General features: G+C 43.6%; 1 protein-coding gene across 4 annotated transcripts; it reads right to left on the reverse strand.

The window, feature by feature from the left end:
• Positions 1-267: 267 nt before the first annotated feature.
• SERBP1 (SERPINE1 mRNA binding protein 1) lies at positions 268-17,291 on the reverse strand. 4 transcript variants are annotated; one of them, XM_073544748.1, is made up of 9 exons: positions 16,898-17,291; positions 12,743-12,959; positions 10,787-10,930; positions 10,605-10,676; positions 7,515-7,589; positions 5,691-5,868; positions 5,169-5,201; positions 3,908-4,081; positions 268-3,093 (listed from the first exon to the last, which is right to left on the reverse strand). In XM_073544748.1, exons 1-9 carry the CDS (start codon positions 17,163-17,165, stop codon positions 3,037-3,039), a joined length of 1,218 nt encoding a protein of 405 aa, XP_073400849.1. In that variant the 5' UTR covers positions 17,166-17,291; the 3' UTR covers positions 268-3,036. The 4 variants fall into 4 exon arrangements, with proteins under 4 accessions (XP_073400849.1, XP_073400848.1, XP_073400851.1 ...); XM_073544747.1 differs by having other exon boundaries at positions 10,605-10,691; positions 16,898-17,290; XM_073544750.1 differs by lacking the exon at positions 5,169-5,201.
• Between the last annotated feature and the right edge of the window lie 260 nt (positions 17,292-17,551).

The following is a 17,551-nucleotide window of genomic DNA, read 5'->3' on the forward strand; positions in this document are numbered from 1 at the left end:
CACATCAATTTTATTTTAGCATTGACAGATATACAAAATAATGTAGCCTGTTCCTTTAAAAAAAAAAAAATTCTTACCTGGACTGGTTTATTCTGTTCCATTTTTGTAAATTCTGTCTTATTACAAAAATAAGGCTGAAATCAAACTTTCATGCTTGTGTAACAAAAGTCCTGGACAAGCTACAGAAGTGTTGTCATAGGGGTTTAAAGCAAGAGATGGGAGCACGGTGTGCACAAGGCCTAGGAATAATCACGCTGGCACAGCACGTCCCCTCTGACTGGCAAGAGCTTGAAAATTAACCTTTAATTCAATAAGCATCCATCAAAAGACAGGTTGGTTCACAGTTTCAGTTCACACAAAATGGACTTGAGGCAAATTTACAACTATGAAACATCATCAACTAAGTCAGATGGACTTTATCAGCTATAGGATTTATTATTTTTGTATTATTTTTCTTGCAGAACAAGGGCTCATTTTTAAGCACCGGGGAATATCGGGGACTATCTGTTTATGTGCATTTAAAGCTTAAGAACTCATAAGAGAAATTAAAAAAAATTAAAATAAAAAAAAAGTAAATTTTCTGCAGCCACAGAAATCACAATAGAGTAAAATCAGTGCTTCCACAGGGTAAAAGGTTCAGCAGACTTATTCACGTTAGAAAGAGCTGCACACCCGCAAACTTCACAATAAACCACTTATTTGCTGCCGCGAGGCTCCTGCCGACCCTTAGCGCTTTTTAAGAAACATAAGCAGAATTTTAAGAGATGTCACCTCTGGACATTTCTTTCCAAATGCTTTAGTAGGGCACGTGGAGATCAGTTCTGTGCATTAAATCAATGCTCAAATGATTTTAGCAGGTGTGCAATGGCCTTGTCCAAAAAGGATAGGCTAGGGAACTCGCAGTGCAAGCCCTGTATATATCCACGTGCCATGACGGCTAAATATTATTCCAAGCGTCATTCATGTAATAACAAGTGTTCATAACTGCATTTACGATAATGCATCAAAATGGAAACTGTGCATCAATGATTTGCATGTTACATTTGTTTTTTAAATGCAGCTGGACACAGTGCAAGTTGTCAAATTTGTGCACATTTTCCTATGCCTATAACTGACCTATTCTAATATCTATTGATCTGCAGATGACTTGATTCCTGTGTATGTTATTCAGTATTGCATCTTCAGGCTTCACGGTCCTAAAGTAAGCTATCAAGGCTTGCCTGAAATGCTACTCGATTAGCACATACACTGGAAAGCCCCGATCGCTTGCTGCGAGATAAGCAGCAAAAAGAACACTAAGAAAATAACGTCTCATAGGGCTTGCAACGATCCCCCCCCACCCCGAGGGAAGCACAGACTAAGAACAGAGTATAATATCCCACTCCACACAAGGCCAAGAGGAGAGTCACCTCACTTCTAAGTTGTCATTTATAATACACCTCTGATTTGTAGCCTCATAGTAAATTATATCTCCTAGAAAAAAATCTCAGCTAAGCCAGTTGAATAAAAATACCACTGACCCTGCTAGCGCTGGAAGCGATAGGGTACATCCAGCAAAGTACAAAACCGCAAGGGGCACAGGAACATTTACGATTGCGCTTATCGTGGTGCACGACGGTTCTGGATACTTCGTCAACTGTACAGCTTTTATAAAAATAGGGCGATAATATCTGTGTTTTTTTTTTTTTAATTAAACTATGCAGATAAGAACCTACAAATTTTATATCCAGCTAAAAAGTGTAAAAAGAATATTAAATAATAGGAGTATCTTACCCTAACAAACACTGTAGACAGCTTTTTATTCTTTTATTTTTTTGTGTATTTTTTTGTGTTTTTCTTTGATATCTTTTTTGTTTATTTTTGAAGTGGTCTTTTTTAATTCCCCCACATCTAGATATAAGCAATTTAAATTAAAAAAAAGAAAACCCTTAACAACAAGGGAGTGGAATTCGTATAACATCCCCTGAAGAGAGAAACATTCATTTGTCAACCAGTGGAACCGAAAAGCTAGAAATAATAAGACAATGTGGGGTAAAAATTACAATGAGGGGGTTATTTTGCATCACCCCTTTTAATATAATACAGGCTTGGGAGGACAATAAGTCACCTGAAAGTCTTTTCAGTGCCATTTATAAAATGCTTCCTCCTAACACAAAGGTTACGGCAAAATAGCAAGTTATCGGATTGGGTTTTAGACTTGGAAAATGGAAATTGTTCTCTTCATGGTTTACTTAAAATTATATACACTCATCCACCCCTTGGGAATTCAGCCGCACATTTCACATTTAAAAATTTAAAGCTATTGTGCGCTTGGACAAAAAAAAAAAAAAAAAAATAACTATGTGGGACTGCCAAAAATAGGCTAAGATTCCAGTAGACTGCTTGTAAACATACACTGGCAAATTGGGTGTTCTCTACTCGTGTACCCTAATTTTCTTTTCAAGTCTAAAAAAAATGTATTAAAAAAAAAAGTAATCACTACCACCACTGCATACCTTTCCAAATGGAAAGTCATTAAAAAAAAAAAAAAAAAAAAAAAAAAGCAGGGAACGTGGCTTATATGCCAAGTATAAACTATAAGTTGAAAAAAAAATAAATCTAGTGTTAGCATGAAACTAAAGCTTAAAAAAGTTAAAGAAAAAAAAACATTGGAAAAGAATAAAAACACAGATGAAGTAAAAGCTTTAACTGGTACACACTTTTCACACCTATATTTTCAAGTTTGGAAACGCATATTTTCAAGCAGCCATACAAAAAAGTATCCATGAAGAAAGCATAATCTCTGGAAAAATTATGAAAACGTCCCTGCTACCAGTACGTATCTAAATACAAAACTGAACTACCGTATGGTTGCTTCTGTGTAGCGAGAGAAGTCCTTTTTTTTTTTTCTTTTAAAACAGATAAAATTCAGTCCATAGGTGTGAATGGTATGATCGACAGTCTTTAATTTTGTAGTTGTTTAGGATCCTTAAGCATGCAAGCCTCGTAGAAGGGAGGGGCCACAGGGGCACCAGGATGGGACTTTAGTCATCCAGTTTACGACAAAGCTGGGAAAGCCTCAGGGTCATCTACATCAGGGGCTGAGACACTTGACTGAAAGAAAGAGGGAAATGTTACCTTACATGTGACTGAAGCACAAGCACACATTAAAGCAAGACAACACAATCTGCAACTGTATATTAAAGGGAAACCTCTGATGCCTCATCAAGAAGACCTCCATCCAAGTGCTTATCAGATAAAAGGTATCAGAGGGACTTTCCTTGCCAATTCGAAAAGAGACTTTCAATAAGAGCAGCTCTCGTTCTTGGTGACTCTTGCCACCCTTTTATTAAACTGGCTGACATTCATCTGAACTGCTGCCCCTTAATATAGCAATGCCTAGCTGCAGCTTTCGCTGACTAAACCAGTTTTTCAAGAGTGAACAAAGGTGACCCACGGAGAAGAGTATCGATTCGCGAAACGCCGATCCAGGTCAGTGGTAGGTACCATGGTTCATGGCAGCTAGGCCGGATTCCTACGATCCAATTAATCCTCTACCAGTCCCAGTATTTGATTACTCATGGCTGGCGTAGCGTCACCTGAACGTTATGTCGCACCAGCCCTGACATATCAAATGCCACTGCAGAGACGCCACAATGTAAAAGACTGTCGGGACTCCAGACTGGCCTTTGGGTACCACTGAACTTGAATGGAGTCCTGCCAATCAATCTAATCATCTCTAGTGACCAGGTTAATCAGACAATTCTTACAAGTCCTGGGAAGAGAACAAAGCCATCAGATATGGCTGACTATACTCTATGCATATACAGCGGAGACAACCCTCTTACAATTTTTCCATCACTTTTTCAAAACATCTAAAGAGTCAAAAGACCAAATGTTTATATGACGCAACAAACATGCAATTTACCTTGTCAGTTCTACCCCCACGACTGGGCCTTCCACCGCGTCCACGTCCTCCTCTTCCACCGCCGCGTCCACGTCCGGGGCGTCCCAGGTCTCCAAAGTTGATCTCAAGTTGGGAAGTTATGTCGTTTGCAGGCTTGCGGAAGTGATGATCCAAACCTTCAGATTCTGCATGAACCTGCCAAAAAGGAAAAATAAGTAACATTTAACTTCTCCAACCTCACAGTATACAAAGGGTGAAATGTGTCCTAAAAAAAGAAACCTTAAAGCAACAATTAGTGTGGGGTGGGGGAAGGTTTTGGGGCTGCCATTTTTGCATTAGCAAGACAGATTACATAACAATGACCTGGGTCATACAAACAAAAAAATGCCAGCCAGTGCCAACAGAGAATGCGGCTCTATTAGTTCTCTATTCCAAAGCTTGTGATTATCTCTGCTCTTTCCTGGAACATTCCCTAAAAAAACAGATGCCATAGTCAAAATGTGTGACCATTTTCACTCTAGCTTAACAAAGCCAAAGGCATAGAATAATCTTTGCAGCCTGGTGTGTTGTACATCAGTCTCTCAAACTACTTAGAATATACTACAGAAAGAAGGACTCTTTAAAAGAATGTCTAAAAAGATAAGAAATCTCAGTATCATTCCTGACCATGTGTGAAAACAACAGGATACTTTTTTGTTTGTCGCCTGTACAGAGTGGAGTCATCAGAAGCATCAGTGCAGATTTAAGCCATTACGCCACTTAACGCAAAGCTCCACCTAAGTCGATAAAGCCTTCAAACCCATCCAAAAATTACTCATGTGGTGTGTTATTAAAATAATTACCAAGACGGATCACAGACCGATCATTCCTACGGACCCAACATTACAAAAATAGGACAAATGGGTGAAAGGTAAAATTAAAAGCCACTGTCATTTGTACATTATCCAGGAGAGGCAGAGAAAGAAAACCCTTTACATTTAGCACACTGGATTATAACTGGCCAATCCAAAACCATATTAAAAAACAGGAACTGGATGAGCCTGTCTAACTGCAAGACAATAGCATTCACAGCAAACGAGCGAGGCCTAGGAGATCCAACACCACCCCTTCCACACACCTGCATATAAACCTTAAAAGGGGTTTTAGGGATTGAAAAGGGTCTGCACCAGAAACATCTAACAGATACATTGAGCAAGTCTCAAACAGAATAAAAAATTATGTCCACAGGTTCACTAGCCAAGATGAAAGAAAAAAAAAAAAAAACCACTGCTGAATTAATCACCTGATTCCAGACGATCTCTTGGTGAACATGCACCTGCGGGGACATCAGAAGATATTCTGGGCTTTATGTTAAAAGGTCATCATCATAATGAAGCTAGTATTACATGTTGCAACCCCTTAAAGTTACGCCCACCCCCCTGCATGTAATAATCTGATGTGTAATGAATTTGTATTGGTCGGGAAGGGGCTGTGAACAAGTGCCTGAGCCGAGGGGCTCCCTCTAGGTCTCTTGCAAGCGCCAGTCCCTTCATCTTATACCTTATATTTAATGGGAGTCTTTAAAGACTATTCTGTCAGTACCAAGAATGGGGCCACAGAGGCCACCTAAATCAGATTTTTCTTTTAAGAATATTGCGAATCCATGCTCTCCCTTTTCATTAACATGCAAATAACTACATGTAGTGCATGAAAAATCTGCCTTGTTTTATAGTACAATAGGCTCCTCCACATTGTATTGAATAACTGGCATAACCCAATGTACTTTCAAGCCATAATGGAGGTGAGGGATAAACGACCATAATACCTCTTCACTCTTGGACTTATGGAGGACGAATCCTTTCTTCCATTGGCCGTCAGCACCTTCGTTTGGTTTCCGGATATTGAACTCTACTTTTGAGCGCTCTTTGTCTTGCATGGCCTTCCATTCGTCCAGGGTCATTTCCTTGGGGCCTTCTTCTTTCACCTCTTCAGCCTCATTCTCCCTAAAAATAACGATATTAGAATCACCATCAGGCAGAAACTGTACCAAACGCTGGATCTCATCAGACACATACACAAATGTGAGCATCTAGGTAAGGATTACGACTAGAGTTGAGCGACTTTGGTCGGATCGGGTTTCGTGAAATCCGAATGAAACAAAATAAGTTTCAGATGAAACTCGTCCGACTAGAGCAAAACAAAGTCGGAGTTTCGTCCGACTTTTATTTCCCATTGACTTGCATTGGGGTCGGGTTTCGGATGAAACTCCGATTTTGTTTTGCTCTAGTCGGACGAGTTTCATCTGAAACTTATTTTGTTTCATTCGGGTTTCACGAAACCCGATCAGACCAAAGTCGCTCAACTCTAATTACGACATCATACAAAATTAAATCCACACCAAGTCATCTATACAGAGTTTGATCTGCAGGTTAATAGTTTTCTGAAGACATGTGGCCATCGCACAGAGCCCGGCTGCCGGAGGAAATTAAATTTTACTCCTTCTGGCAGCCCTGGGCTTTAGGTCTTAGGAGTGCAGCTAGCATCACTTCAGTCACTGCTCAGGTCATAATGAATGGCATCTGTAACCGCGCCCAGGGCACTGACTGACAGCCAGCTCACCATTAGAGCCGGTAGTCCATGCCAGGGTGCGGTTACAGCTGCCAATCACTATATTCTGAGCGGTGACTGAAGCCTCGATGGCTGCACCCCTGAAAGCGCAAGACTGCTAGAAGGAATTAAGTTCATTTTCTCCCAGCAACCAGGCTTTCAGAACACTATTGATAGGCAGATTAACTGCATTTTTACATGACAGGTTTCATTGAACTACTGAAGCATTTGAAGTTTTTCAATGCTTTTGTTTATTTTTCCTGCCCAGTGAACAGCAGAAGGGAAAAAACTTCAGTGCATGGGGACAGCTGAGTCTCGGTGACGAACAGCTATACAGGGAACACCAAGATGGGAGCCCAAGACTAACTCCGGGCTAAAGCAGTTTTATTTGCAGAATCTGAGAGGACCACAGATTGGATCCCAATAAAATCAAAGAGATGATTTATAAGATAGTGGGGGTTCAAATGAAGACAACCAGATTATTAAAAGGGGTAGGATCTACTTTTATCAAGAGCTTACATATATTAGGCCCCTACTGAGCAGTAAGAAAAAAAATGCCTCAAAACTGGGATGCGATTTTTTCCAAGGACCTTGCCAAAAGCCAAAGTATTTATTGCATGTGAAGGAAGGGCGATTTAGACATTAAAAGGGACTGTCAGCACAGGATGACTGTTCAAACTAAGTCCAACCGCTCAGTGCTTCATGGCGGAGCCAAACATTTAAATTCACCTTCCCACCTGCTTGCTTTCCCTTAATCTCCACCACCCCCGTCATTTATTGACAGCTTGAAAACAAGTAGGTGGAAAAGTGTAAAATAAAATGATTGGTTGCCATGAAGCACAGAGAGCCAGTACTTGGTCTGTCAGCACAGAATGACTGTTCAAACAAACTGTAAAGAACTTTCATATTTAAAAGGGATAGTCGTCAGGTTGTGGCACGCCTTACAAGAGCTAGGAAAACTTTATGGAGCTTTGCAACTATGAAGATCAACCCTAATGCAAGTTGTGCTGCAGCGACTTAGCAATTCTATATTACCACTCACTTGTTCTCAGAGTCGGCGGCGGGATGATCTTCGGTTTCGGGCGTCTCCTCTGTTGCGGTTGACTGGTCCAGTTCGCTGAAAAATAATACACAATGAGGAAAACCCTGCATTTTTGGATTGTTGGCTTAGTCATTAAATAAACTGAACAATTTATCATCACGTGAATCCTGAGTGCTCCCAAGACTGCAGAAAACTTTAAAACCTATGTTTATTTTTTAATCTCAGGTATGAAAGGCCACAAATTACTAAGAATTCAGGTTATAGGGAACCCCAAAGAAAAATCAGTCAGACGACTTCTTCTAAATTGGTAAGATATTGCACCAGGGAAGAGGCAACTTTTAGCACTGCCCGGCAGGACTGATCAATGGCCCCATGTCCCCAGTCCATAACTACTATAAAAAGCAAGAGTTTCCTGCCACTCATGTACTGAGCACAACACTGAAGACATTCTAGTTTTAGCAAACACACGGCTAATAAAGTGGGTCCAGAAAAGTGACAGAAACAAAGGCGCTAAGGACCCTGAAGCAATTTTTCTGCAAAAGTGCTATTACCATCCTGGCACTGGGCATAGCAATTGTGAAGGAGGCACAGTCATTTGAGCAAACAGTGTGGGGGGGGGGGAAATCACCCATACTTGTCAGACCAGACTAATGTTCAAGTGATCAAACATGCTTCCAATATGCTGTTGCTTGCAAGTACTGGAAAACCAGATTTCTTTTTTTTTCTAAATCAAATCATTTTTATTGAAACAATTTTTTAGCATTTAGTTTTGTTACAAACATCATTAGCAACCTTCACAAAGAACCACATACAAACATAATAACCTAAGGGCAATAAACACATCATTTCAGTATAGCCATCAATGTAGCTCAACGCCGTTCAGTAATTCACATTCGTCATATCTTACAATCAAAATAGTGTGTTCTTAACTTTCTGTAGAAGACAAAATTCTTATAGAAAACATTTGTAATATAGACCCTAAATATATATCACCACCCAGAACACCTGATAAAAAAAAAATCATTCACATATTATGAGGTTTTTCCAGGCCCAGCTTTGCCCTCCTTGACAACCAGATTGCTTTAGCTATCATTTACAGATTTGTAACTTTATAGGCCAAGTGCACACATTGCAGAGTTTACCACAAACCCATGTGTCGCATGCAGAGTCCCCTAATTGCAAGGGGTAAAAGTCTTAATTTTTCCCCCAACATGGGCCTAGTCTGTAAAATATGCCAAGTTTATATCTAAAAACAAGTCCTTAAATATCAGACAGAGGAGAAAAATAATGCAAACTCCTGCAGTCTTGTCTACAGCCAGCAAAATTGCAGGCATCATCAGCTGAAGATATGGGAAAAGCTTATCACACAGGCATCCTGTCCACCCACCCCTTATCAATGTGACACTGCACATAGCTTACAATTACATGTAAACTAGAGCAACACAACGACCCCTCAGAAGATTCATGTGAATATTACATTTCTGCAGCACCATCTATTGTAAGATGCTTAAACACATCAGAGCAATGTCGGCCGAACAAGACAATTTCAGCAATCCAGTCTTCTATTTCATGGTGAGCTACTGACTCTCCTCTGATAGAGGATTTCAAGAGAAAGAAGAATGGATCAAAAGCTGCTCATTGTGTATGAGCAGCTTAATGCTCACTCCAAAAAAGAAAACAAAAAAACAAGTCTGGTGTAAATACCAAATGCAGTATCCCACGTTTGTCCGCTATTTCATTCTTCTTCTCTGCTCAATTTCTAAAACCTAACATGGACAAAACAGAATTCATCATCTTCTCCCCCCCCCCCCCCCCCCCAACAGACCTATCCATTAAAGTATATGGCTGATCATTCTCCCCAGTCCCACAAGCTCGCTGCCTCAGGGTAACCCTGGACTCTAATCTCTCCTTTAAACAACGTACCAAAGCCCTTTCCACTTTCTGACGACTACAACTCAAAAACAAATCCCGGATGCATACATTACTTACTCAAGAATCTGCAAAAACACTAGTGCATGCCCTCATCTCCCACCTCGCCTACTGCAATCTCTTAGGCTGTGTTCACACACAGCGTTTTTTTCACGTTTTTTCCTGCGGATTTGCCAAAAAATCCACGGGAAAAATGCGAAAAATAAGCTTCCCATTCATTTCTATACATTTTCCACTTTTTGTGCACATTGATGCATTTATTACCGCGAAAAAAACGCATCGCGGTAAAAAACGCAGCATGTTCATTAATTTCGCGGATTTTTCCGCGTTTCTGATTTCCATGCATTTAGAAAACGTGCGGAAAAAAGACGCATAAATCGCGCAAAAATCACGGTAAAAACACACGCGGATTCTGGGAAGGGAGTAAGGTTTTCCAGCAGAAATTTTCTGCTACGTGTGCACTTAGCCTTACTCTGTGACCCTCCCCTCTAAATCTCACACCACTCCAATCTAGCCGAAACTCTGCTGCCCAACTAATCCTACTGCCTCCACCTATTTCCCGGCCTCTCCTCTATGTCAATCCCTTCACTGGCTCCCCATTGCCCAGAGACTCTAGTTGAAAACCCTAACCATGACTTACAAAGCCATCCACAACCTGTCTCCTCCATACATCTGTGACCTAATCTCCCAGTACTCACCTGCACGTAACCTCCTTCACTACTTCCCTTGTCATCTCCTCTTCCCACAATCGCATACAAGATTTCTCCCATCCATCCCTTCTACTCGAACTCTCTACCCCAACATATCAGACTCAGCCACTGTGGAAACCTTCAAAAGGAACATGAAGTCCTACCTCTTCCGACAAGCCTACAACCTGCAGTAACCCTTATTCCACAATACCACTACATGACCAGCTCTCCCCTCAACCATGCCTTGCAGACGGTGAGCCCTTGTGGGCAGGGTCCTCTCCTCCTGCACCAGTCAGTGACCTGTATTGTTTCAGATTATTGTACTTTTTTTTTTTATTATGTATACCACTTTTCACATGTACAGCGCCATAGAATAAATGGAGCAATAATAATGCTGTTTGATATAGTTTACACCATCCCGCTACCTCTACAATTTTATCAAAACAGGTTGCCATGAATGAGCCCAACCAACCTCAGTTCATCCTTTACAGTTCCCCAGTTGTGGGATCCGCTGCCGCCCCTCTTGTCCTCATGTTTCGGGCCACTGAAATGTGAAGAACTAACCAAAATGAGTTATATGGTCAGTGGGGTCGAAAGTTCATTGGGAAACACAATCAAAAGGAAAAGCTGAAATGAGAAGCAGAAGATACTTACGCTCGGTCACTGCCACTGTGTCTGTCAAATTCACGTTTTCCACGAGAGTCAAAGCCATCGCCCCTGCCAATACCACGTCCACGGCCACGTCCCCCTCTACCGCCGGGGCCGCCACGACCACGAAGTGGTCTGTCACCAATGGGCCTATAGTAGGAATAATGAAGGACAAAGAATAAAAGCTCACGAAGACTACCTAGGCTCTTACAGGCTCCAATTTACACAAAGCCATAAAAAGTAAATAAACTGACTACGTGGATGTGATGTAATGTAGATCTGGTGTCCAGAGACTGAATTAGTGTAAAATGCAAAGTACTACATCTGGGCAATAAAAATGAAAAAGCATATATAGAATGGGAGGAATAGGGCTAAGTGACAGCACATGTGAAAAAGACTTGGGGATACTAATAGATCACAGACTGAATATGAGTCAACAGTGTGATGCAGCAGCAAAAAAGGCAAATGCAATTCTAGGATGTATTAACAGAAGCATACAGTCTAGATCACGTGAAGTCATTATTTCCCTCTACTCCTCTTTGGTCAGACCTCATCTGGAATATTGTGTCCAGTTTTGGGCACCACATTTTAAAAAAGACATCAACAAACTGGAGCAAGTTCAGAAAAGAGCGACCAGAATGGTGACTGGTCTGCAAACCCTGTCTTATGAGGAAAGGTTGCAGGATTTGGGAATGTTTAGTTTGCAAAAGAGAAGACTGAGAGGAGACTTAATAGCTGTCTACAAATATCTAAAGGGCTGTCACATTGTAGAAGGATCAACTTTATTCTCATTTGCACAAGGAAAGACTAGAAGCAATGGGATGAAACTGAATGGGAGGAGACACAGATTAGATATTAGAAAAAACTTTTTGACAGTTAGAGTGATCAATGAGTGGAACAGGCTGCCACGAGAAGTTGTGAGTTCTCCTTCAATGGAAGTCTTCAAACAGAGGCTGGACAGACATCTGACTGGGATGATTTAGCGAATCCTGCTTTGAGCAGGGGGTTGGACCAGATGGCCCAGGAGGTCCCTTCCAACTCTACGATTCTATGATTCTATCTAATATATAAAGCTCAAAGTGTGTATGTATGTATGTATGTATGTCCGGGATAGGCATCCGCACCGTCGCAGCTACAGCCACAAAATTTGCCACAGTTACACGTCTGGACCCCAAGAGCGTCCTAAGCTATGTTGTGAGGCAAAATTTTAACCCCGAGCGTTCCAATTCACCAAACAATTTTGCCCCTATCTACATACTGGGGGAAAAAAGCGTGTGTGTCAAGCCCCTCCCCTCATTATGTCATAATGCCCCTATTTGCATACTGGGGAAAGTGTGTGCGCATCAAGCCGCACCCCTCATTATGTCACAATGGTTGCCATGGCGACGCTGATGTCATCATAGGTTGCAAGCCCCGCCGCCGCTCATTATGATGTCATAATGGTTGACTATGGGATGGAGGATGTGTGATGGGTATATGGGCACTGGACTATGGGATGGAGGATATGTATATGGGCACGGGACTATGGGATGGAGGATGTGTGATGGGTATATGGGCACTGGACTATGGGATGGCGGATATGTATGATGGGTATATGGGCACAGGGCTATGGGATGGCGGATATGTATGATGGGTATATGGGCACGGGACTATGGGATGGCGAATATGTATGATGGGTATATGGGCACGGGACTATGGGATGGCGAATATGTATGATGGGTATATGGGCACGGGACTATGGGATGGAGGATAATTATAATTTGCTATAACTAACCACAGTTAGTTACTATGCCCGGGCAGCGCCAGGCTCTTCAACTAGTTACAAATATAAATGGATGCACAATAAAAAGCAGAGAAAAAGTGACACCTAAGTGTAAAGTTCTTGTAATGGTAAAAAGTTGCCAATCTTATAAATAAATGCACTTATCCTACACACAAACCTTCACGAAGCTGCAGCTTTACCTGTCAATGGAGAATTCCCCTGCTTCGCCCTTTTCTTCTGCTGGCTTTTCAAAGCGGCGTTCACGAGGTGGCCGCCTCTCAATAGGTCTTCTTTCGGTAGGCTTCCCTTCGCCCTGTGGGACCTGTGAAGACTGCTGCTGCGGCGGCAGTGGCTGCTGCTGTTGTGGTGGTTGCTGCTGCTGCTGCTGGTCGGGCCTCCTGCCAACTCTTCTGATCCCTGTCGCGCACACAGAAACCACATGTCAACAAGTAGTCACTGACACAGGAGGCCCAAATGCCAGGGTGAACAGAAAGGGGTGATAAAACTAGGCATGTGACAGTGTTAAACATTGCTCACTCTATAAAAACAAAATCACAAAACAATATCTAAAGAAAACTCAAGTTGTGAGCAGGGCTGTGGAGTCGGAGTCGTGGAGTCGGAGTCGGTGCTCATTTTGGTGGAGTCGGAGTTGGTATAAAATGGACCGACTCCTAAAATATATAATAAATTGGGTACAGTAATTCAATGCAGGATGTGCTGAATATTTTTTCATAGGAGTTTGGGAAAGTTATGAAATGTCCTATAAATGGCTGTTCTATTCCTGATCTAAGGCTACATTCACACACAGCGTTTTTCCTGTGTTTTTTGAGGATACGTTTTTCAGCTGCAAAAGCTGATCATCTTTTTAAAAAACCGCATCACCTGAAAGGTTTTTGAGCTCATAGATAATGTTTTCAATAGCAAAAGCAGATTAGAAATCTGCTCTATCTATCCATTTATCCATATCTGTCTATCCATATCGTATCTGTACCAAAAAGAATGAAAACCGGGTAGTACACCAATATATATTCTGTTCTATCTAAATATCTTGATTATTGGATCATAAAAATGATTAAATGTCTGAGGTTCACGTTGTACTACAATAAATTTTTCACTTAAATATAAGCAATATGTGTGGGAGTCGGAGTCGTGGAGTCAGTCGGTGTAAGGGAAATTGAGGAGTCGGAGTCGCAGGTTTGGCTTACCGACTCCACAGCCCTGGTTGTGAGTAAACCACACAAGCAACGAACCCTGCAAGTCTGCTTAAAAGAATCAAAAACTATCTTCCTTGTCTTATTTACTACTGAGCAACTTCTGCCCCTAAAGGGACCTTTATGGGAATATCAAAGGGCGATCAGACCACAACCACTGCAATAGAGCCATGTTCCTGAACTGCTATGGTTATTTGGAGTCACCCACCCCCCCAAGTCCTGACCTCTCGGTGTGTGCACATATTTAGGTGTAAGATTACAAGCTGCTTTCAGCTAAACACAACCTTACTACAGTTACAGAGGTATCTGGACAGAATAAGGTCACCGGCCTTGCTGCAAGGTCTTCTGGATAAGCAGCCAAGTCGTGATTGACAGCTCTTTCTGGGCTCCGAAAAGGGCCTGAGAATAGCCACCCTCCCGATGCCGCTACTGCTGAACTGGCTCTGACAACAGCTGCTGAAGCCTATAAAGTGCTGCAAATGCAGGCGAGCCATGCTAAGCCAATTATAACTTGGGAACAAGTCCCACAAGTAGCGAGACTCACATGGTTAATAAGCCAATGGGTGTAATGCAGGCAGCTCAATTATTACCTTAAAAGAAAAAATATATATATATACACATATATACTTGGGTGCGGTCACAAACGTCGGCCTGTATACTAGACGCGCTGCGAGAGGAACAATGACTTCCACGCCCAGCAAACACTGACGGGGCCTGTTAACATTGTGCAGACGCCGAGAAAACCCGAGGTGATTACATGTGAAGGGCTAAATGCTACATGCAATACAAGATCTGGGCCTTGTGGAGATGCCCCTCTAGCGGGTACAACTGCTGCCAATTGCAATACGATGGCACCAAAGCATCTTCCTCGCAAGTTCCGCACCTTCTGCAATCCTACGTGGTCACGTATCAGTCAAACTGAGGGTATATTCACCCAACACATTTAGTGGAGCTGTTGACTTCTGTGGTTTTTGGGAAACCCATTTATAACCAGTCAGAATGAGCCCTATACACCAACAGTCTCGGATGTATCCTGACCAAACAAACTTAACGTGATGAAGACAGATCCAGAAAGCCCCATCCAGCCTACCACCTGTAAACCGCGCAAAACCACGTAAAATGTCCAACCCTTTTAGGGAGGTCTAGTACTAGGTTGGGTTCACATCAGCATTTTAAGTTTGGCTTTAACTTTTAAAACAGAAAGAAACAGAATCCCCCCTCCTCCCACGAGAAAGCAAGAGTCACGCCAGTGACTGCCCAGTCTCATGACGGCCACCTTCTGCACAAGATCTACCAGATCACGACAATTTGGTCTGTCATAAAAGATAAAGTGGTGCTATCTGTTCTGGTGAAAACAGAAATTGCGGCTGAACCGAAAAAACAGAACTAAACCTGGACAAAGCATGAGGGTCAGTGATGGCATTAGAAACGATGCACCTATGCCATCAATCCTCTGCTAGTGAGCACCAAGCAGAGTATTTAAAGGGTTGGATAAGGATAAGAGATGGCTGATCGGTGGAAAGGGTTGGGCAGTCAGACTACATGGGGCCCAACCAACCCTGAGACAGGATTTTGGGATGGAGCCATGGCCGTGTATATACTTACCACTGCTTCATTCACTATCTGTGGGGCTGCCAGAGAAAATCCAGGAGTGCAAATACCTAATGCCTCTTCTTTTCTTACAATTGGCCCATATTCATGTAATATATATGATCAACCTTACCCAAAGTGTGTAACTCCAGAACAGCTGACTGACGGCAACATTTTGCGACAGTCACTATATAAGTTTCTGGAAACTGTCAGGTCCCATCTCTAAGCAGCGAGTTGCACCACACAGTCCTTGACTTGGCGTTAAAACAGGTTAATAAAGTAGCTCCCCAAATGTACCACATTACAGGTACACAGATACTAATAAAGGCCAGGGATACACTGGGACTTTCTGCAGAAAAGGTGATTGTATCAATTGAGCTGTAATGGAAAGGCATGGCACAAAGTCTCGGTGTAGCCCTTGCCTAAAGGGGTTGTCTGATCTGTAACCAGCATGGTGTCACCTGTTCACACTCATCTAAGGAGCTTGGGATTTTATGGTCTTGGTGCAGCAAATATACGAGGCTGCACACAGCTGATTGAAATGGCCCCAGCAGATAAACCCACCTGATCAGCCGATCGCAGAGATCTTCACTGCCCAGTTCAGACAATGCATGTATGGCCATTTAAAGGACTCAGCCATATATGTCATTTCCCCTGGATACGATCAGTGGGTGCCTGACGGGAACACACCGCTGACAAGAGTGCCCGACGTCCAGCTCTCGGGACTATGCAAAGACCCTGAAGACCTCATTCAGACTATTTCCCCTACATGATAAAATAGGGTTGTGTTCTGTGGGGCCGTTCATATGTCCATTATTGGAGGATCAAACTTACTCATTAAAAACAAAAATTGGTGATATGGCCAGGCATGGCATTTATTTTTATGCATATGAGAAAGAAAAACAAACAACTAATTGATGAAATCCAGTGCAGTGGTCCTGAGAAGTACATGGAGGGCCGCACCAGTAACAGGACCGTCTGCAGATGACCCGCAAAACGCAATAAAAAGTCTGTGCCCCTCCCCACCGAAAAAATATTAAGATCTAGGAGGGAAAAATGACACTTCTTGCAGGGCAGCTCCCCCCCCAGGCCTCACTAGTTACAGAAGTAGCAAAAAACTTGTACCTAAAACTTCCCCTAGAAAAAAATGTAACTTGTGCCCCCGCCCCCCATAGAGAGCGCCCCCCGGACTGTGCCCGGGCCACGTGCTGCCCTCATGTTGTGACACCGCAGAGCCACCACCCCCATCATCCTCCTCCTCCTGCTGTGACCACGTGGTGAGCGGCCATCGCCATCTCCCGCCTGCAGAGCAGGGTGACAGCAGCACGTGCCGGGCACCGCAGAGGGTCACCGTCACCCCCCCAGCAGTGACGCCCGGAAGCGGGTCACCACCCCAGTGTGGGGTCACCCGGCCGGCAGTGAAGCCCCCCACTATCTCCTGCGCCCCCCAGTGTGTGGCGCTCAGTGCCGGGACGCCCCTGTGCGTGCAGGCTGAGGCCTAGTGCCGGGAGGCGCCCCCTGCAGGCCGAGGCCTAGCCCCGCCGCCCGCCTCACCTTCCTTCTTCAGCGCCACCGGAGGCGGCGGCGCCTCCTCCTTCTTCTCGGGCAGCGGGTTCCTGCGGTCCTTCTGAGACTCCTTCTTGGGCTGCTTGGCGGCCTGAGCCGCGGTCTTGCCTGCGCCCTGGGCCGGGGCCCCCGTTGACTCCTTCTTCTTGTTCTCCGCCGCCTTCAGCACCTCGAAGGGATCGGACTCATCGTCGAATAACTGGTCGAAACGGTTAGTGACGACGCAGCCGAAGCCTTCCTGCAAATGCCCGGGCATGATGGCCCCTAGAGAGGTGGATGTCCTCCGATTCTACGAGGCCTGGAGCGCGGAGCTCGCTTGCTAGTTAAGCCAAAAGATGGCTGGGAAAGAGGCTGTCTTCTCTTCCGGCGCGGTAGACATCCGGGACTTCAACGCTAGGGGAGACATGGGAGTTGTAGTCGTGCGCGCTCCTCCCTCCGATTCCTACACGCAGCTGTGAAGACTACGAGTCCCGACGTGCAGCGCGCGAGTGCATTGTCCGGGCCCGCTCTCCCGTGTGTGTGCGCGCTGACAGAAAACAGATACATTAATAACAGCGGCGTCATGTCTGCGATAGTGAAGCGTCAGAGCCGCCCCCCCGACATAAATCACCTCAGGTGACAGGTGGAAAGTATCCCCTCACC

Source organism: Dendrobates tinctorius, unplaced genomic scaffold (assembly GCF_039654945.1).
Source record: "Dendrobates tinctorius isolate UK_male_01 unplaced genomic scaffold, ASM3965494v1 ptg000138l, whole genome shotgun sequence".
In the NCBI taxonomy this organism is placed as follows: domain Eukaryota; kingdom Metazoa; phylum Chordata; class Amphibia; order Anura; family Dendrobatidae; genus Dendrobates; species Dendrobates tinctorius.

Bases quoted from the DNA above. Each gene is read 5' to 3' on its own strand.
- SERBP1 (XM_073544747.1), bottom strand. From the start codon at position 17,165: ATGCCCGGGCATTTGCAGGAAGGCTTCGGCTGCGTCGTCACTAACCGT. The intron at 7,590-10,604 runs GTTGGTTGGGCT...ATTATTTTTCAG, and splicing joins ACTGTAAAGGATGAACTGAG to CGAACTGGACCAGTCAACCG. The intron at 3,094-3,907 runs GTAAATTGCATG...TCTTTCTTTCAG, and splicing joins GTGGGGGTAGAACTGACAAG to TCAAGTGTCTCAGCCCCTGA.